Source organism: Zootoca vivipara, chromosome 4 (genome assembly GCF_963506605.1).
Source record: "Zootoca vivipara chromosome 4, rZooViv1.1, whole genome shotgun sequence".
NCBI lineage: Eukaryota > Metazoa > Chordata > Lepidosauria > Squamata > Lacertidae > Zootoca > Zootoca vivipara.
The window spans coordinates 30,532,639-30,555,217 of NC_083279.1; the positions used below are offsets into that span (position 1 = coordinate 30,532,639).

The 22,579-nt window shown below is 43.2% G+C and overlaps 1 protein-coding gene across 1 annotated transcript in view; it reads left to right on the plus strand.

The window, feature by feature from the left end:
* Nucleotides 1–22,579, plus strand: part of GABRG3 (gamma-aminobutyric acid type A receptor subunit gamma3) — a 309,032-nt gene that overhangs the window by 16,692 nt on the left and 269,761 nt on the right. Inside the window, exon 3 of the mRNA XM_035115137.2 lies at nt 15,071–15,138. Within this exon, the coding sequence (XP_034971028.1) occupies nt 15,071–15,138 (68 nt within the window). The remainder of the gene's footprint in view (nt 1–15,070; nt 15,139–22,579) is intronic.

Genomic DNA, 22,579 nt, shown 5'->3' on the forward strand with positions numbered 1-22,579 from the left:
TTTTCTTTGTCCGGTTACTTAATTTTAAATTTTTTTTTTTACTTGTATCTTCTTTGAATTGGAATGCATGCTTCATTTCCCCACTCTGCCTGCTCCCTGGTTCTCTTCAGTTAGGATTAAAGAACCACACAACCATCACCCAAACGTTTTTTTGACTTGTAATTGTCAAACAGCAACTATGACACCTCAAAACTTGTTCCATAGCAAACCAGTTAGCCTGGTTTCAGTGTATTCAGTTGTGCACATTTGCAAGATACTTGGAACGCCTTTGTTCTCTTACGTCATTTGATTCTGTATGTAACAAATCAAAATATGGTATAAAAGGAGCTGCATTTTTAATTTATAGCATTCTTTTAGAACAATATGCAAGTGATACAGGAGGTCTCTGGACAGTATGGGGAAGAGACCTGGGGATCATAACTGCAGATAATAAATGGCAATCAATTTGGCACAACCCATCCCTACAAACAATCTCTGCTTGTTTACAGGAGGCTTCTTTTAAAACTATATTTTGCTGGCGCTGGAATCCATCACGTCTAGCCAAAATAAACACTACCGTCTCTCCCCTATGCTGGAACAGCTGCAGAGAGATAGGCTCATATTTTCATGCATGGTGGAGTTGCACATTGGTATACTCCTTTTGGGAAAAGGTGTTCCAGATTATTTCCAAAATTGCACATCAAACCCTTCCACCCAATTCAGCTCTTGCCTCGTTATCCTTAGACTAAAATTTAAATAATAACCTTAAATGCAGAGAATTAGTATTTTTTCCATTATCAGCAGCCTGATTAAGAATAGCCCGATACTGGAAACAACCTATAGAAATCCCCATTGAAACCAGCGTAAATAATATTTGGAATGTGGTTCTATCAGAAGGCCTTACTCTCCATAGAAGGGTAATTAAAGGCACTTCAGAGATAGACACTTTTGGCTTCTATTCTTTTCCTTTATAAATGAGACAGAATATACTTTATTCTGCCCACAACACAAGAATCTCTGTGGAGAGGATACTTGAATTGACGATGCATAAATAAACGTATTGCTTGTGTACTGTGTACTGCATATGAAACTTAATAAGAATGCACCACTGGACATTCTCCAAGTTACTGTAGTTATATGTTGTTCTTGTATTTACATGAAAATCGATAAAAATTATTTGGATTACGAAAAAACCACTTATGCATCTAAGGTGCGTTTCAAAAACCAATTTGTGGGGAAACATTCCACTGGGTGTATGTAACACAAAACAGCCAGCTTTCAGAATGGTCCCATCCTTTCCCTTTTTCTTTTTGCTCTGCTAATGATTGGTTGTACTGCTTGGTTAATGTCACTAGGTGTCAGTATAGTACTGAATGCACAGCTAAGAGCACACTCTCACTAAAGGTCAAAATACAAAGTGAGGCCCTTTGAAAACAACTGGATTTTCATTAATTTCCTGTTCCCTATGGCTGTAATCCTGTGTTTCCTTAAGTGTCTGTGTTCCCTTAAGTGTCCCATTATCCCTGTTGGACCCAGTGAGATTTGCTTTTGAGTAAACAAACATCAGCTGGACTGTGCTGTAAGGGTTTGTTTTTTTCTGGCTCTGTGGGACAAGACTATATTTCTTTAATAAAAACAAGCAATTAGACTTATAACCTTTTCCCTGAAAAAGAGAGAGAATATTTCCAAGTGTAGTAGGATTTTCAATGAGCCACGTTGTGCGAGTGTAATGCAAAATATATCATGGTATAGAAAAGAGAAGCGAAATAAATGGAAGAGAAGATAAATATATGTCAACTAATATAGTTGTGTTTTTTTAAAAGAAGTCAGCAACCAGTCATGCATTTTAAATAGGGATTCAAATATGAATGCCAGCGAGGTGTATGGAAGTAGATAATCTATATTTCCAAATGCTCTTTGTGCTTAGAAATGCCTGTGGAATACAGCACTTTTGATGAACTGAATTGCACCTGATTATTTTCTATTTATATCCCATTTTGATGCCTCAAGGCAGTAGCTATCAAAGGCACTCCAGAACAATGAAAAAGAACAACAAGGTGGTGTGTGGGTTGGGGGTGGACTTGAAGTAATTGGAAACCCAGTCACTGGGTGCCCTGGTTTATTTTGGGGTGGGGTAGGATGGTTGAAGGCAAAAGCAAAAAGCCACTATGCACAAGAAAAACCATCACCCACATTGCTTGGGACCCTGGTCTTTGACTTATGAGCTTAATGTATCAGGCATCCCAGACACTCCAAAAGCAACAAAATGGTTTATATAATGAAACGTAATGTGGTGTACACCGTAGGAAGAATGTGAAATGCATTGTGTGACATGTGACAGTGTCAGAGTGTTGTGCAATGAACCTTCTAATGCAAGCAGGATTTCATTCTCTCCTCCTCCCTTGCATCTCTGCTGCATTTTCTCACCCCCCAAAAAATCTCCCCAATAGCAGAAGCAGGGGCTGCAGAAAAGAGAAGAAAGGGAAATCCTATCACGTCCATGTTAGATATTGCCCATTAAGAGTAATTTATCAGCTTAAGTTCATAAAATAAGATTCAAGTAATTGCAGAACGTGGAGAGCTCTAACAGCAAATTGTAAAGAAGAAGAAGAAGAAGAAGATACCATGTATATTTCAAAAGGGTGTTTTATTAGATTATACAGAAATTTCATGAGACAAAATTCATGAGGTAAGAGTTGATTAATTGTAAAACGTGGAGACAAATGAAACAAAAATAAATTCATAAGGTGTTAGGAAAATTATCACATAACACACGAGAGAAGACTCGGTTAATGATTAATCCACAAGTAGGAAAAACGTAATTCAGCAGGGCATGATGAGGCAAGGTGCGATCGATTACTAAATCTAGGTACCAATGATACTTACAAAATAAAATTAAACCTCTTCTTACAGCCACGTAATAGAATCAAATTGTAAAATTCACGTGGAAAAGGTTGGCCAATTTAGATAATTATTAATGTAGGTATTAAGCACATTTGGGAATATAAATAGAAAAAGCTATTAAATAAGGCTATTAAGAGGAATTAATACTTTAAGAAAATGAATGAATTTCTGGTCATATAAACAGTAACTTTGATATTAACTTAATGTAGGTCAAGAGATCTGGGTGAGCAACAAGTGTGTTTGCATTCTGCCAATTGAAAAAGAACTATAGGGCAATCCAATTCCCCTTTTGCGTCTGCCTTGAAGGTGTGAGGGTTGGATGGGCTAAAGCTGTCCTGGTTAGCACCCCCCTGGTCACCTGCAGAAATATGTCAGCTGGTGCTCAGTTTCCCCTTCTGTCCACCCTAAATGGGTAGAAGGAAATATGGCTGGCGGTATTTTGATTGATTGATTGACCCATCCCTTGATTAACCCATTGATATCGGGGCCGTCTTCCCCAATAGTGGGTCCTGAACCCCTGGCCTATCTGGCAGCAAGCCAGTATGTCAAGTCCAAAGTTCAAATCCACACAAGCAAAGTCCAAAGGGTCAGGAAACTAAGTCCAGGGTCAATCCAAGTAGTCTAGCAGTCAGGATACAGCCCAGAATCAAACCCAAAGCATAGTTCCACAGAGGTCCGGGAACATCCAAGCAAAGCTCAATCAACATGGGCAGCTGAGCAGACACAGCTTCCCTTGTGTACTTTGCAGGCTGATTGCAGCACCTGGCCTTGATGAGGCAGGTGACCCTCCCCCTCCTCCCAGAGCTAGCGAGCCCCACCTGGCCAGCTAGGAGGCTGGGCTGTGGGCCCTGGCCTGCCTCAGCCTCCTAGAGCTCCCATCTTGCTGCTCCCTACACCTCAAAGCCTGCCATGTTTGTGGAGACAGGGGGCCCGCTGGCTCTGCTGATGGGGTCCTGTGCATTGACCCCCCCCCCCAGCCCCTCGCTATCTTCCGTCGCCCTGTGAGTATTTCCTTCCCCATCGCCTGCTTGTCCTGGTGTTTCCCAGTTCCAGCTATACCCCTGGCTGGGATCCTCATCCACCTCCCTGTCGTCCTGCTGTGGTTGCTAACAGAAAGCCCTAAAAGAAGCCTTTCCATGGGCATTTGATCCTTAGCTGACCCAGCTGTTCTCATTGGGCCCGATGTGGGTCTGATTACTGTGCCAGAATAAAGCTGGTGCCATTTCAGTGGCTGCGAAGCCCCTGCAAATCGTGTGTGTATGTATGTATTGCTCCCTTATTTGTTTATTTATTTATTTACTTATCCATGTATTCATGGGCTTGTAGTACTTTTAATACCTGTTCTACTACTTTGTGGATGTTAGTTATATGTTTTTATTGAATTTTATTATGTATGTGGGTTGGGGTTTTTGTCTGAGTGCTGTTTGGTAGTGCGTCGCTTTGGGCAAGATAAAGTGACTATCAAATTCAATAAATAAATAAAAACATTACTCTTAGGGAGAACCACCTGGCAGGCCAGACTTTTGATCCTCACTGGTCATTTGATTTCAGAACCATGTGGCTAAACTCACAAACGGGATGTCAGGTCACACATTGACCTGGTATGTGTGTTCTACATTTGATGTAGAAGCCTAGGTACTGGATCCAACCTGTAGGGAAAAAATGAGGTCAGTGAGACCCCTTTGCTTCCCATGGACGGACTCAATGCACAGCCTGACCCATAGGATCCAAGTAGCCTTCCTTAATGTAGCAAATTCCAGCACTTCAATATACCATTCTTTTAATCGCATACGTGCTGGTAGTATTTCTTCTTCTTCTAATACTTTTAATGAGGTATCCATGCTACTGCAGTCATAAAGAACAATAGCTTCTTTTTGTCCTTTGGTACCTAAGGATCCCGGGAGGCGGGTGGTGCTGTGGGTTAAACCACAGAGCCTAGGGCTTGCCGATCAGAAGGTTGGCGGTTTGAATCCCTGCGACGGGGTGAGCTCCCGCTGCTCCTGCCAACCTAGCAGTTCGAAAGCATGTCAAAGTGCAAGTAGATAAATAGGTACCACTCCGGCGGGAAGGTAAACGGCATTTCCGTGCGCTGCTCTGGTTCTCCAGAAGTGTCTTTGTCATGCTGGCCACATGACATGGAAGCTGTACACCGGCTCCCTCGGCCAATAATGCGAGATGAGCGCCGCAACCCCAGAGTCGGTCACAACTTGACCTAATGGTCAGGGGTCCCTTTACCTTTACCTAAGCATCCCAAATATTCCAACATCATTTCTTGCTAGTACTTCTTCACCACCAGACACCCCTGTCCTTTTCACACTTCCAATAATTAGTGTTATATACTCTAGATCAGGCATCTCCAAACTTCGGCCCTCCAGATGTTTTGGACTACAATTCCCATCATCCCTGACCACTGGTCCTGTTAACTAGGGATCATGGGAGTTGTAGGCGAAAACATCTGGAGGGCCGCAGTTTGGGGATGCCTGCTCTTAGAGACTTGCATAGCATCTTATCCACAGTTTTAATGAATTACCCATTAGGACTAATGATGCTGTAGTGCTTGTTTGTATATGTCCAGGTGTATTTTCATACACTACCCAGAATTGGTTCTCCAATTAAAACAGAACAACAGCTTTTAGAGAAAGGCAGTACTGCTTTATTTGATGTCTAAAGGAGATTCATATGTGTGTGTTATACAGGAGGCATTTCAGGGAAGCCCTTTTGACTTACATCTGAGTAAACAGGATCAGACTAATTGTTTACATCCGATTCTGGTTTAAAATCTGAAATAAAACTGATATAATTTAAATAATAGGCATTATAATGTGGTTTAGCTTTATTGCCATGTTTGTCATTCTAGTGCACACCAAATATCTACTCTATAAATGTTTTTATGCATTCAGTTTCACATCATCAGTATTCAGTTTCACATCATCAGTATTGCTATATTCTACCTCTTCAACAACAACAGAACTGTGTAGAAATAGAAAGTGCATCCTTTTACAATATGGGGATTACGTTCAATTTAGCTGCTGCTAATAAATCCAATTTAAAATCTCCATCTGGTTTTTGAATTGCTTCTTTTAGATATCCTAGTAGGATGACCTTGATACATCTAAATCAGGCATGCCCCTAATGTGATTAAAGATTGTTTTCCATAATTTAATCTTGGGACAAGTCCAAAATCTCAGCCTTAATGATGTTACGTTTCCGATGAGAATCGTGTCCCAAGTTAGATATATCTTTTTATCTGCGAGAAGTCGGGAGCTAGCAGGTTTTCTTCAGCTGTACCAAAATATGTGACCAGTAAGATATTTGAAGTGCCAACAACTCTCTCCCCCCCCCTACCCCCTGAAGTATAATAATGCAATGTCTGAAGAAGGAAGAAATAACCTTTCACAAGGCCATAAAATTGGCTCAAAGTGGGTCATGCGCTGGACATTCTCTGACCATTAGTGAGTGTACAGAAGGAGCCCAAGGACAAAACTCTGAAAAGCCCTTGCAGACAGAACCGTCAACAGAAACACTAAAATTTCAGTAGGAAGATAAAAATGAATGCAATCCAGGAGAGGACCCCAGGATCCACGGCTAAAATGAGAAGAACAGGATGAGTGGCTGTCAAAGGAAGCAGAAAGGCTTAAAAAGAATAAGGATGGAATAAAACCCTTAATTCTTTTTGCCAAGGAAAAATAATTAGAAACTGTATTAAGCTTCCACTCCATGGAGAAGAAGGCTAAAGCAGATTGAAAAGGGTCATGTCTAAGTTAAGTAAGAAATTTGTGATAGCAATGATTTATTATTGCTATGACTATTATTATTTAATATCATATAATTGTTTCAGGGCTTCTCTTCTAGATCAGATTCATTTTTATCTGTTTACTAGGGGCTGGATCGCCGCCCACTCCACTCAACCCCCCTAGAGTTCCCTCTTCCCACCCTATGCAACTACTAAGCTTTCTTTTCACCTCCCCAACCCCATTTCTGCAGCCACTTCTCTCTTCCGTTCCGTTCTCTCTTTGCATCAGTTTTCACCGTCATCCCCATAACCTCCTGCATCTTCCTCCTTGCACCCATTCCACCCACGTATGAAGCTAACATCCCCTCCTCTTCTGCACACCCTTCTTAATGCACATTTTTGGAAAGCAATTTCCTGAATTGAATGCATTTCTGTATGTTATTTTCATTTATATGCACACTTTCCATTAGTATATGCACTTTTGTACATATTACTTGCCTGGAGAACTGCATTGCAAAATCCAGAGAAGTGTGAATATTGAAGGATGGCTGTGTTTTGCTTGAATCATGGAATCAAAGCTTGGATCATTGAATCATGGAGTTGGAAGGGATCATGAGGAAGATCTTACCCAGGCATAGGAAAACTCGGCCCTCCAGATGTTTTGGAACTACAACTCCCATCATCCCTGACCACTGGTCCTGTTAGCTAGGGATGATGGGAGTTGTAGTCCCAAAACATCTGGAGGTCAGAGTTTGCCTTTGCTTGATCTAATTCTACCCCATGCAATGCAGGAACCTTTCGTCCAACATGGTGATCAAACCCACAGCCTTGAGATTAAGAACTTCAAGCTCTGCTAACTGAGCTGTGTGTTTTGCTTCATGCTTTGTTCCAGAAATTGTGAACTTGGCAAGTTCCCATTTAAATGCTAACTGAATCAAATTTATCCCTCCTCTGTACATGGCGCATATAAGGTTGCCTTATACCAGGCATCCCCAAACTGCCTACAACTCCCATGATCCCTAGCTAACAGCACCAGTGGTCAGGGATTGTAGTCCAAAACATCTGGAGGGCCGAAGTTTGGGGATGCCTGCCTAATACTCAGGGCAGTCTCAAGCAGGTTGGGCACCCTGGCGCTGAGGGGCGGAGATTGTTCCGGCGCCCCCGCCCTCGCAGGGCGCAGCATGGCTTCCGCGCGGCTTCATCCCGCGGCACCCCACCTACCAGCCCGGTGCCCTGGCACCTGCGCTACCGGGACTCTACCTAGAGCCGGCCCTGCTAATACTGTTAGAACATTGGCTCATCTAGCTTAGCATTGTGTACTCTGACTGACAGCAGCTCTCTAGGATCTCCAGCAGATCTCTTTCTCATTATCCACTGAACTTCAGAGCTCATTCATGCAAAGCATCTACTCTGTTGCTGAGCTAAGGCTCCCCTGCCTCCCGCCTAAGCAGTGCCTTTGAGACTAACATGTCACCATTGTGACTCTACTAACTCCTGGAAGTACTGCATAGTTAACTTCCCACCCCTTTCTTCTTCCCCATATGTTTTCCAAGGAGCCCCCTATCATTCATTGACTCACAATGTGGCCTTTGAATTGTCCCCTCTTATGGGACACAGGTGGCGCTGTGGGTTAAACCACTGAGCCTAGGGCTTGCTGATCAGAAAGTCAGCGGTTCGAATCCCTGTGACGGGGTGAGCTCCCGTTGCTTGGTCCCAGCTCCTGCCAACCTAGCAGTTCGAAAGCACGTCAAAGTGCAAGTAGATAAATAGGAACCGCTACAGCGGGAAGGTAAATGGTGTTTCCATGTACTGCTCTGGTTTGCCAGAAGCGGCTTTGTCATGCTGGCCACATGACCTGGAAGCTATACACTGGCTCCCTCGGCCAATAATGCGAGATGAACGCGCAACCCCAGAGTCGGTCACAACTGGACCTAATGGTCAGGGGTCCCTTTACCTTTTATGCAGGCCACAGAGCATCCAAGGTGGGGAAGCAGGGAGATGTAAGGCACTCAACAGGCCAAGGCACTCAGTGGAGACCAATGGTTATCTTCATTGTTTTATGTGCTTTGGTGATCACAAATATGTGCATCATCGTATTGCAATTTTAGATGAAATCTCCCCTTTAAAAACCCCCATTAGGCATCTTTCTACCCCTGTGGGCTTTCCATTAAACAGAAGAGATATGCCAAAGTCTTTATCATTTTTGATATGTAATCTATTAAACGCGGTGCAAAAGAATTCAAACAGGAAAGCGAAATACTGTCAAATCCAGGGAGGCTGCTGTAGATTTGTGCTGGCACACATGGAGGCAGAATTTATCCCCTTGATTTACTGCTACAAGATTTGTGCTTAGTGGAAATTGTCAGATGTATTTTGCCAGCTCTCCAAATAACCAGGATAACCTTTATTCATGTTTTCATTAGTTTCATCAATGGCCTTCTTAATTAGAAACAGGATGCTTGGATATTACAACGTATGTGACAAACAACTAGACAGCTCTAAACATTTGTCATTTGGTGCTACCAGATGTCAGCCTGGCAGTGTTGAAATTTGGACACATTTCCTTCCCCCCTCTTCTTTCATAGAAAATAACCACCCTGCGTTAAGAACTGTTTCAAGGAGGTTGATTTGAGAAGGCTGATATCTCTGCTGACATCCTTTAATCATCCTTCCACCTATGATATACATGTAAATGTTATGGTTGCTGACAGCACTTTCAAAACTATTTTTGTCTGATCCCTCTGACAAAGAAACACCGGAGAGCTGGAGATCCATCTACAATCTGACTGACAGATTTGAGAAGAGTTAGCACAAACATTATTCTACCTGCTCACTAGGCAATATGACTGCGGGGAATGACCTTTTTCGCGTGACAGAAGGCTCCAGACCCATGACTAAAATAAAGCCTTTAAAAATATGCATTTTTTACTATTCTATTGTGTCACCCGACTGAATGGATGGAGAATCTATGACCGTCCAGTTGTTGCTAGACTGCAATGCCCATTGTTCATGACCACTTGCCAAACTGGCAAGGGCTGATGGGTGTTGGTGCCAACAATATCTGGTAGACCACAAGTTCTCCACCTCTGCCCAGCTGGAACATTTGATAGATCTAATCATTTGTGTGTCTATTTTCCTTAAGTGTGGAAGTAATTACGCACACCTTTCTTACACTATACTGTACTCTTTGTTTGGCACATGTGAAGCAGATGAAGTTCTAATCGGGGTGGAGAACTGGTCTGTTGGAATCCAACTCCCAGCCGCCTTAGGAAGAGTGGTCAATGGCAAGGATGATGGGAGTTGTAGTTCAGCAACATCTGGGTGTTTGTGTCGCAAGTTAGCCACCCAGTTCTAGATCATTTCAATAGGACATGACTGTGGCCTTCCCATAGGCAACTAGGTAGAAACTCTGGAAAAACAGGATGCTTAACTAGATAGCTTTCTGTTCTGATCTAGCAGGGGTTTTCGTTTGTTTAAAGAATGTATCAAAACTGATTTTCCACTGTGGTACCTCTCTAGTACTGTCATACCTCACGTTAAGTACACTTCAGGTTGAATACTTTCAAGTTAAGTACTCTGCGGACCCGTCTGGAACGGATTAATCCACTTTCCATTACTTTCAACGGGAAAGTTTGCTCCAGGTTAAGTACGGACTTCCAGAACCAATTAAGTACTTAACCTGAGGTACCACTGTATAGTACTCTGCAGGGGGATTCCACTAGCAAGCAGATAGTGCTACAGTGACATATGCAAGTGCCAGGGAAACTATGTATTACCTTGTATTGTCATCTACAAGTTTCACTGATTGCATGTGTATAGGAGGGTCCTGGACCAAGAATCATGGTATACCATTGCATAGCTAAACCTTCCTAATAGGGAGGATTGGCAACGAGACAAGGAGCCAGTGTCAGGTGTAATCAAATGCATGGTTTATTGCAGAAATAGAAATGTCAAGTAATAGCTTTCAAACTGGTCCAAAAGCTTTTGGTTAAATCCATAGAAGGCAGAGAGAACTGGGACAGATAGGTCGGGCAGGAGCAATGTGCTGAGCATAGAATCATAGAGCTGGAAGGGGCACCAAGGGCCATCTAGTCCAACTCCCCCCGCAAGGAATCAACAAAAAGGCAGATACCTAAAAAAAAGGGAGGGCAGAGCAGTAGGCACCAAGTTAGAAGGAGGAGGCTAAATTAGTGGTAGGGAACCTATGGCCTGTGGACCTCATTGGGCTTCCCTTTGGTCTATAATCCATTTAGTGCACCAAGTCACTGTGTCCTCCAGAAGCTGTTGGACTACAGCTTACACCAGTTGCAGCCAGCATGCCCAATGGTCAGGGCAGATGATGGAAGTTGAAGTCCAGCAACATCAGGAGAGCACCACATTGGCTACCTCTGCTCTCAAGCAGAAATGCCATGTTTTTCAGTTTTCCTCTAGCCTCTTTTCCTGGAGTTTGAGCCTGGGGCTCAACCCAAAGTTGAGAAGTAAGGCACAGTCATTTTCCCCCTTCCCTTCTGAATAGTTTGAGGAGAAGAGGCAGGATTTTGTGTCGTGCCCATCCACTGGGAGAGTGATAGAGAACTCCAAGGACACAATCTAGGGGCCTTGTCTTTCCACTTTCAACACATGAAGAGAGCAGGGTTCATCGAGGCATGCCTTTTTTTTCATCCTATTGTAAGTTCTTCAAGATGTTTGAACTTGACAGGTGTCATAAAGTTCACACTGCCCCAGTTCAAGAGGAATGGATTCGGAGATTCACAGACCCTTTGATTGTGATCTGCCTACATTGTGCTGCTCTTTGCTTTTTTTCCCAGTCCATGCAATACTTCTTAAAATTACACCTATTATGGATTTCTAGAGGTCCCTCAATTATTTCATTTTGCAACTTCTCTTAAGAGGAGCAGCAGGAAGATTGCCATTTGTTTTCAGTTGCGTTACAATCAGGGTTACATTGATGAATCAGTCGTATTTGTTCTGATTTCTGTTTTTGAGTGGTGAAGCCAGGGCTTCAGTTCATCTGAGGCTATTCTTTGGGTGCAGTGGTGTAAGTTTCTGGATTTAATTAACTCTCCCAAATTGTCCCAGAACAGCCTTTATTCAACTCTACAGATGAGAACAACTTGAATCTGGCTACTGGATTATTATTTTAAAACCCTTCAGTTAGTTTTTACTCATCTCCCCCCCCCCCATATATGACTTGTCAGCAATTACATAAAGTTTTAGAAAGACTGAAATTCATCCATGTCTACCCTACATTTAGTCTGAACTCAAATTTCTAACTTTTAATTAGATGGCCAAAAGGCTTGCATGGGAAAATATTTCCACACTGTATTGTATCATTATAAATTAAAGGATATTTCAGATTCTTGATTCCATTCTCTGATTGCTATTTTTTAAACTGACCAGCAATGTCAAGTTTTAGGAATACGCACAAGTTCAAACTGCAGAAGACGGGAGAGAAACATCATACCCAATTGGCAGTGAAGGGAACCCTGGTCTATTTGTGTTTCTTCTGCCTCTCAGGAGCTCACGATTTTATGCTCACAGCAACCCTCCGGGATAGGTTAAGCTAAGAAATAGCAACCTGCCCAAGGCTATCCACTGATCTCTGTGACATGAATAAGCAGGAATCTGAACCTATGTCTTCACGGTTGAAATCCAACACTTTCCCACATTTGAGATTTTATATTTCGCTACTACAGTCCACATGAAATCATTTCATTCACTACTGTAATTAATGCTAGCCGTGTAAATCTAACCAATGGGATTTACAAACAGAAATATTTGAAAGCTCCCCCCCCCATTTACATTTTATGTGCCTGCAATATCTTTAGTATTTTGAATTACGCAAGCTTTGTTCAAGCATCTTGGGATGTGTGTACATCATCACAGGTACAAATGGGGACTGCAAGAATTGCCATGCTGAATCAGACCTACAGCTCATCTAGCATCACCCCCTGCAAAAAAAATGGCTAGCCAAGGAAGCTCACAAGCAGGGCAAGAGAGAGAAAACCGCCTGCTGTTTGTCCCTAGTCGCTGGTATTCAGAACATGTCCCATTCTGAAAATGGAGGCTCCTTGCATAGCCACTCTACCTAATCAAGAGGGAGGCGGGTGGCGCTGTGATCTAAACCACTGAGCCTTTTGGGCTTGCCAATCAGTAGGTTAGCGGTTTGAATCCCTGTGATGGGGTGAGCTCCCGTTGCTCTTTTCTAGCTCCTGCCAACCTAGCGGTTTGAAAGCATGCCAGTGCAAGTAGATAAATAGGTACCGCTGTGGCGGGAAGGTAAACGGTGTTTCCGTGCACTCTGGATTTTGTCACGGTCCTCCATTGTCCCAGAAGCAGTTTAGTCCTGCTGGCCACATGACCCAGAAAGCTGTCTGCGGACAAACGGCAGCTCCCTTGGCCTCAGGGGCGTAGAAAGATAGGGGCGGTGGGGGCAGGACGCCCCGAGCGGTGGGCTCCAAGGGGCGCCATCGCGGGCACCCACCCCGTCCCCAAAATGCCCACCCCGCCCCCGGAACATGTGTTATGCCCTGGAATGCACCAGGGCTGGCGCCACAGCCCTGGAATGCGCGCCCCACCCGTCCGAGATGCGTGCCCCGCCCCCAGAACGGGCACCAGCCCTGCCCTTGCCCCCTATGCCGGAGCATGAAGCTCCGCCACTGTTCGGCCTGAAAGCGAGATGAGCACTGCAACCTCATAGTCACCTTTGACTGGACTTAACCATCCAGGGGTCCTTTACCTTTACCTACCTAAACAAGAACAGTGCTCCACCAATGCTAATGCAGCTTACAAGCCATGTACTGCTGCCAAGCTTCATGGACCAGGCAAAATTATTCAAGTGGGTCGAGGCGTTTCTTGCACTATCATTATCATCAGTAGATTGATCAATAGTATTTGGCAGAATTCATGAATATATATATATATATATATATATATATATATATATATATATATATATATATATATAATGGCACAATATTTACTTCACCCTCACTTTCTTCTTGTAATATTTTAGTACAGCAATAAATCCTATTATCAATTTTTATTGTTGTGAGTCAATGGTGAATTATACCTACTGTGACGGCCACCTCCCAGCCATCCTGGTCTCATGCTGTCTGAGGGGAGGGTGATTCCAGGTAACAGAGGGCTGCCATCTGCTCAGTCCGCTTTAAAAAAACTGCACCAGATAAAGCAGTGCCGGTGGGGGTATTTCTACAAGGCTGCCCTTTTTCAATCAGCCTCTGCATTACCTTGGGGGGGGGTCTCCCTGAAGCCAATTGGTGGCTTCTAAAGTGGAGGGTGTTACTATAAGAAGAGACCATACCAGGTTTACGAAACAGGGACAAATAGACCAAGGGTCCACCCCATTTCCCAGCTCCAAAATAGTATAGGAAAATTTTTTTGGGGGGGGGGCATTCTGTTTTAGCCCTTATGTGGAGGTGTCCATGGTAGTCTATTTCTGTATAGGCACTCTACATTTAAAGTACATTTAAAAACGCCACACACACACACACCCAAAAAATCATGGAAACTTTAATTTTTAAGGGTACTCGGAATTGTACAGCTGTGTGAGGTAAACTCCAGTCTGCAAAATTCTTGGGTTGTTTGTGTGCTTTAAATGAACTTTGAATGTATGGTGTATTCACAGCCTGTGTGGCTAGTGATATTATATATAGTTTAGTCACTAGGTGGCACTGGATTTAGTTGTGTCTAAACAGAGGAAGAAGTATCCAATTACTGTTCTTTTATAGGTATTTATTTCTTTTATTTCCAACATGTGCATAGTGCTTTTCAACACCGAATGGTCACAAAGCAGTTTCCAATTAGGCTCAGTCAAGCAAGCTATCAGTCAATGTTGCACGGTATTTTAAACTCTACAACGCAAATAAATTACCGGAGATTCCACAAATAGTCACAACATTTCAACACAGCAAAAACAAAAACAAAAAAAACCCCAGAAACCTCTGAAAGAGAAACGATAAAGTTAATGTTTAGCTTTCCAATTGGTATGTCCTCTAAGCTTTCCATGATACAACGTCTCTTCTGATCCCTGGCAGATTGAGTCGGTTTCAGGGTCTTCCATCCAGAGGGTGGGATCAGGAGGAGCTGCAGATGGAATGAGGGACCGGCTGATGGTGAGGAGGCCAACCCACAAAAGCAGCCCCCTCCACTGAGTTATGGAGTTATTTGCTCCAAATGTAGCTCCAGAGAGGAAGAAAGGAGGACTACAGAGTATACACAATGTGAATTCATTCCCAAGCTGTTGCTTAAAAAGAGAGAGAGGATTTTAGAAGAATTCTTGGAGGGGGAGGGGATGTAATTGTCTGTGCTGTGCTGTTGTTTCAAAACAGATTTGAGATGGGAAGGCTATAATTACAGAAATGTTAAACATGATGCCCTGTGTTGTCTCCAGGGCACTATTAAATGCTGCTTTTTTCTTTCTTTCTTTCACAGTGAAACCAACTGTCATTGATGTTGACATTTATGTTAATAGCATTGGCCCCGTGTCATCAATAAATATGGTAAGTGTCTTCCAGTCAATGATTTTATTGGCATCGCTGCTCATGCCATCCGCATCTGATCCCTTTAATTTTTACTAAAACATGAGACGAGGTGAAGTGTTATGGTTGCTGTTGTCGCTGTATTTTCTGATCTGGTTCTGCTTTCCTGACATTTCTTTGTCCCTCTATTGAGGGAGGCCAGGGCGGTGCAGGCAGGGGAGAGCTGATGCTCAGCAGTATCATGCTGTGATTTGTCTGCCACAGAAAAAACAGTCTTGAAAATGATGCATATTCCGTTTATCTCTGGGAAATATGCTTGCCCTGACGTTGCAAGCAACGGTGAAACAATGCTGGCTGCAGAAAATGTGGCCATGTAAACTAACGCTGCACTCCTATGCATGTGTCTACTCAGAAGTAAGTCCTGCTACTCTTGGCGAGGTTTACTACTGGGTAATTGTGTGTAAATAAATTGAAGTCATATGCTTTGCCATTGAAAGACTGGCCTGATATTTTCTGGAAGTCTGCATGTCAACATGGTGGACTCACGGCAACCAAATCATTGACTGCTGAACTGCCTTCAAGTTTGGGGGAGTTCAGGATATTGTAAGGGAACATCTGCTCCCCCATAAACCTTCCCAGAGGCCGTGACACAGATGGAAACTGGTGTTGTGTGACACACATCATCCATCAGTGGTAGGTAGTGGCCATTGGAACCGGTACTGAGGAAGGCAAAGGAGTCCAACAGTAGGTGTACCCAAAGCCTACAATAAATTTTGACACGGGTGGCGCTGTGGTCTAAACCACTGAGCCTCTTGGGCTTGCCAATCAGAAGGTCGGCAGTTTTAATCCCTGCGATGGGGTGAGCTCCCGTTGCTCTGTTCCAGCTCCTGCCAACCTAGCAGTTCGAAAGCACGCCAATGCAAGTAGGTAAATAGGTACCACTGTGGTGGGAAGGTAAATGACGTTTCCCTGTGCTCTGGTTTCCATCACGGTGTTCTGTTATGCCAGAAGCAGTTTAGTTATGACTGGGAAAGCTGTCTGTGGACAAACTCAAGCTCCCTTGGCCTAAAAGCGAGGTGAGCGCTGCAACCTCATAGTTGCCTTTGACTGGACTTAACCATCCAAGGGTCCTTTACCTTACTACAATCAATGGAGCCAACTAATTCTCATTATGTCTCCATCTTCCTCCCTGTTGAGTCTCCAAAAGGCAATATGATAGGACGAAGGAGATTGTGGCTAGCACTGCCCCCTGGACAAGTTGTATGAAGCAGGCTGGGGGGAGAGGGTTGGCTGGGGGGGCAAATTGAGGTTGGTGAGGCAGTGCCTCATTCACCCTTGAATACTAGCCTTCACTGCTCATCATACTGTAGTCATGATGCTGACTAGACACTAGAAGGACCAGGGACCTTTTCTCATGGCTTTGTAATTCCTGCCTCCTAAAGATTTTTCATGCTTGGACCCCTCTTGGTCTTTTGGAGGTTTCTCAATAGTTATGACCTAGCTAAACAATCCTTCTTCTGCTGCTGTAACTTTGTAGAATTGTAGTTCGTTTATGAGTGCTTTCGTTGTTTTGAATCTAAGTGCATTGTAGATTGCTTTAATGTAAAGTATGCTACCTTGTTGTGAGTCTTCTAGAAATTCACAATTAAATGCACTAAAGATACTATCCTCTACGGCAGGGGTCGGCAAGGCTTAGCGGGCATGGGCTGGAAAACTTCCACAGAGATCCTCCATGGGCCAGGCCAGTCCAACACAATGCCAGAAATCACATCTGTGCATGTCTGCGGTGCTGGAAATTGCTTCTGCAATGCCAGAAATCGCGCCTGCACAGAAGTGATTTTCAATGTCTAGGCATGCGCAGAAGGGATTTCCGGCACCATGGACATGCACAGAAGCAATTTCCGGCATCTGGGCATGCAAAGAAGCGATTTCTGGAGCCATGGAAGAGAGTCCTCATGCCACGCTGTGCCAGTTTAGCACAGTGTGCGGGGACTCGCCGAGTGGGCAGCTCGGTTTGGGGGCAGCTCATGGGCCAGTTAAATGGCCTCTGTGGGCCACTTCTGGCCCATGTGCCACAGGCTGGGTATCCCTGCTCTATGCACTTAGCCTGGGAGGAAGACAAATTGAAATTGGTGGGGCTCACTTCTAAGCAGACATGCACGATAATGGGTTGCTTTTTTTGGTCTTTTTCAAAGCACTTTTTAAATGCATAACTCTTATCAGCAAAGCAAAAATACGTTTGTACTTATAACCACATTTGTTCCCATCCAGTGAACTTGGCAGTGGCATTTTATAACACAATGAATATCTCTCTGAGCTATCTGTAGAGTGTATATGCACAGTTAACTAACACTTAATGGTTTGTGGTGCACAGGCAAAGCTTTAGTTGCAGGAGGATATGCAATTAATTATGTGAATGAATCTGCTGGACTACAGTGTACATGATTTAATTCCATTTTTAGCAGTGATTCTGGCCATAAAGGACATTTGGAGCTGAACTCAGAAGAAATTAGGGATGTAGTCTTGTACCTACTTATTTGGGAGTAATTATCACTGGGAGTAAATACCAGTCACAGCAGGGGTTACTTTGGGGGTAGGGTTGTGCTAGTAATTCTGCTTCCTTATTTTTATTAAGATACAGAATATCACGATGGTACAACAAATTGGTTTAAGCTAAATTACTCTTTCTCAAACTTATTTCTTCTTCCGTGTAACAATGCTCTTTGCTGTGATGTTCAGCTTTGTTGGAATGTTTGGCTTAATCTTACTCGCAACTGAAAGCTTTTAATGCCAATAATTTTATCGGGAAACAGCAGCTACCAAATTCTAAATAATGACCCTGAGCCAGAGAGAAATGTTGATGCTTAAATGCAATTGAAATTAATGAAACCGTACTTGCTACTGGCTTGTTCTGTTGATTTCTGTAGGACTTCAAGTAATTTCTTTTGAATCAAGGTTAATAAAAACCTGTTTTCTTTGCTTTTTGAAGGGTTGGGGTTTCCCCCAAAAGAATTTGGTGTCTGTGTGTGTATGAGAGAGACATTTTGCTTATCAAGGTGGCATCTCTGTGTGTCCATTAGTGGAGGGAAAATTGGGGTGTGTGTGTGTGTGAAGGCTAATCAATTCAAACACTCAGACATTGCCAGGATTCAGTGAGTGTTGCAATTGGGTCACTACAAGACCAGGAGTTCTTTCTTTAATTTCACGCTAGCTGGGGTAAACACAGAATAACATAATTTCACATCTCTTGTGCTTGTGTAGAGGTGGGAAAGCACAGCTGACTGTAAGTTAGAAGCATTTTAGTAGAGCAGTACCACTGGATTCCTCACCCTGCAATTTTGATTATGATGCTTGCTGTATCAGAATATTATGGTCAGTATGTTATGGCTGAACAGAGTATTAGAGCAGGGAGGTCGAGAGAGGAGTCTTGTTGTTTGGCAAACCAAGGCATCCATGCACACTGCCCTGGCTTGAGCTCAAGGAGGTCACTTCAGCGCTGCTAACATAGTGGTTTGACTTCACCCCTGGAGGCACACTCCATTGTCTCTCAAGACAGATGGATGCCAACAGATATGAGATACTTGCCATGTAGACCACCCTGAACAATTTGGTGGAGGAATAGGGTAAACCAGGGGTGTATACATTTATATAGTTGTAGCTGCTCCATTTTTTATTTTATTTTTTTACTTTGAAATTGGTTGGTTGGTTGGTTGGTTATTGCAATGGTGGGGGATTCTGCTGGGCAAAAATCAAGATACAAATATGAGAAAGAAATGGGTTTCACCCTCTGGATATAGGTGGTTACTCTGCAAAGTCCATAACATGGTTGCAATTTCTGAAATCAGGCTCTGCCTATCCTGGCATTTCATTTGAACTCTGGATAAATTTAAATTCCATCTACCATGTAAACACATATGAGTGATCTGCATGACTCCACCCAGATTTGGTTGCACAAGACATGCACAGATACACACATTTCTTATGCCTGTCTCTGCTCTCACTTGGCACACCACATTTTGTCTCATTTGTTCGAAAGAGAACAAATGCTTAATATGCACCTATTAAGCAACATGAATCAGAGGAGTGCATGCTGTATGCAGGTTGCACAAGCCACCCCCGTTGATTTGTTGTTATGGGAGAAAAAGATAATTAGCTATTTGTCAATTCTAAGGCTGAAGCAGATGGTTCCCTTGCTCGGCAAACTTTGCTTTTACCTGAAGAAAAATGAATCAAATACATTACTTTGACTGAATACAGTATGCCAGTTGCCCCAGTACTTTCTGCACACTCCATCTTTTGTTTGTTTGTTTCAGTCATTCATCAGGAAATGCACATTCCATATTTTCTTACCAAGATTCATCTTTCCACTGGAAGCTCAAGGTCTTAAGTTTTATCTGCATCTTCAGGAGACCAAGTGATGGGTCATTTGCCCTGCAGTTTGGAATGGCTCCAAGGAACCATGTTAAACAGAGGTCCATAATTTTTTTTAAAATGATCAGTCAATCAATCATTTTATTTGCACGCTGCCTTTCCAAGGTTAAAACCATGCTGAAAGTGGCTGAGAACATATGAAAAATTACATAACTACAAACATATCATAACAAACAAAACATCAAAAGGTACGTACTAAATCGAACAATTTATACACCAATCATAAGATACAAAATGAAGATACAAAAAAGTAACTTCAGCAGCAGCAACAACCAACCCAATAAAAACCCCTAATAATACATCAGCCTATTGAACTGTTGTCCAGCTGACATGTCTCTCTCATGTTCTGCGCTTGGATTCATAGAAGCACCGAACACTTCACTATGTACGGAATCCTACTTTCTAATAAAATATGCAGCCCAGTAGTTGTTGTTTTTTATAAAGAACTGTTTGTCACTGGGTTATTATGACCAATTCAAATGGTTAAATGTTCTGCCTATTACAAATTCCACCTTACAGTAAAGTAGCTTTTATATGGAATGCAGGCAATATCCAACAGGTCTTGCTCAGGGTGAACCCATAGACCCAAGTATGACTGATGTTGGGTACCACTCTGTATATTTTAGCTTTTGTATGTTTTGATACTACCCTGTTTCCCCGAAAATAAGACATACCCATAAAATCAGCCGTAGCAGGACTTTTAAGCATTTGCGCAATGTAAGCCATACCCCGAAAATAAGACATAGTGATAGGTGTAGTTCTGGAGGGTGCCAAGGAAGAGGCGAGGCTGGACGCGTAATAAAAATAAGACATCCCCTGAAAATAAACCATAGTGTGTCTTCTTGAGGAAAAATAAATATAAGACAGTATCTTATTTTCAGGGAAACACGGTAGTAAAAAAGTTATGTATGTATCATCTGTCTGTCTATCTATCTATCTATCTATCTATCTATCTATCTATCTATCTATCTATTATATTGTAATTTATACCCTGCCCATTTTGTTGGGTTGTCCTAGCCACTCTGGGCAGCTTCCAACACATATAAAAACACACAAAAAAATGTCAAACATTAAAACATTGAATATACAGTGGTACCTTGCAAGATGAATGCCTCGTCCAACGAAAAACTCGTCCAACGATTTTTTGGGAGACTCGCAGAATGAATTGTTCTATGGCCGTGTTTCGCAAGACGAAGTAGTGGCCTCACCACCCTGTGCTCCAGAGACTGCGCACGAATGGGAGAGCGAGCGCATAGACGGCAGGCAGGCTGTCTGTCTGGTTGGGCACAAGGGTCCGGCTGCTGGGGAAGGAGGGAGGAAGCCTCTCCCTGGCCTTCCTCCTGCTTCCCTCTCCCCGTCCGCACAGCCGCCTGGGCCTGGGCCGGGCTTGGGCCAAGAGGCGCAGGCTCTCAGCAGAGCCATAAAACTTTCCGAAGCGGCCGTGTGGCTGCTGTGGCTGCTCCTGGGTTCGGAGGGTGAGTTGGCGCCGGACACGAGGCTGGAGGGCGAGCTGAGGGAAGGGGAAGCGAGCGCGCTGGACGCGAGGCTGGAGGGCGAGCTGAGGGAAGGGGAAGCGAGCGCGCTGGACGCGAGGCTGGAGGGCGAGCTGGGGGGAGGGGAAGCAAGGGACGGACCTTTTTTTTTGCCCATAGGAACACATTAATTAAATTTCAATGCATTCCTATGGGAACCGCGCTTCGCAAGATGAAATTATCGCAACATGAAACAACTCGTGGAACGAATTAATTTCGTCTTGCGAGGTACCACTGTATTACAAACATTTAATATGAAAGGGTCAGGGGGGGGGAATAGAGATGCTGCCTCAGATAACAAAAGGTTCAAAGTAGAAAGGCTTTCCATGGGTACTAAGGAAAGAGGTGAGAAGTGACCATACAAAACAGGAAGTGTTTGAAATGTAGATTTCCCAAACATTCTGACACCTCTATAATAAGGAGAGAAAAAACACATTTGTGCCCACAGAAATGTTAGCTGTCTGACTGAGAACTATTACATGTCACTTAATGCAGAAAGTCAAATTTGAACTTTACATTGCTATATTAGTGTCCCTTTTAGTGTTGACTCTTTTTATAGGAGAGGGGAATGAACAGAACACCACAACTTGCCATTTCTTGACAAAATGCCATCTGGTGCTCTGTCTTGGGAGAACTGTGATTCGTGCCTATTGCGGGAATTTATTCACCTTTCCCCTGTTGCTTAAGATCATTTTTATGTCTATGACAACAATGGAGATCTAGCCTAGCCCAAGACTATTTGCTTTGGTTCTATAGAAGCCCTGCCACTTCACTCCCATGACATTTCAGAACTTCATTTCCAAATCCAACATTTTGCGCACACATTTAATCAGTGGCTATAGGTTATTTTCCAGGCTAGCATTTCAAAGTAAGGCAGTAGAGGTAAACCAATTCCATCCACTTAAGTAAGGAAGCCTGAAAGCAGGAAGTTTGGGTCATCTCACTAGCTGTTAACAGATGCATTAGGGTCCCTTTGTGACATTCAGGAGAAGCCACAAAAGAAGCTTTAACAACTTGTCCCTGGTTTCCAAGTCCCAGCTGGACAGATGTGTACTCTCTCCTGCTGAGTCTCTCCATCTCTCTCTCTCTCTCTCTCTCTCTCTCTCTCTCTCTCTCTCTCTCTCTCTCTCTCTTTCCACATCATCTTTAGATTAAAGTTGAGGAAAGGGGGAAACAGTAATAAAGAAAGCATTTCTATAGTATGGACTAGAGGGAGTCAACATGGTGACTCCAAATGTTCATGGATTACAACTCTCATCAACCCCAATGCACATGGCCAATAATCAAGAGGTGATGGGAACTGTAATACAGCAATATCTGAGGTGCGATGGAGGCGGGAACCTCATTAGATACCAGTGTTGCGGACACTGTAATTGCAGTTTCATAGTTTCTAAAGTGGAACGCCATTTTTAAGCGGAAAGCCTCTATCCTAATTTCCATCCATTGACAAGGTAACATGCAAGTCTGGCTGATCCAAAATGTATTTTAATAAATAAATA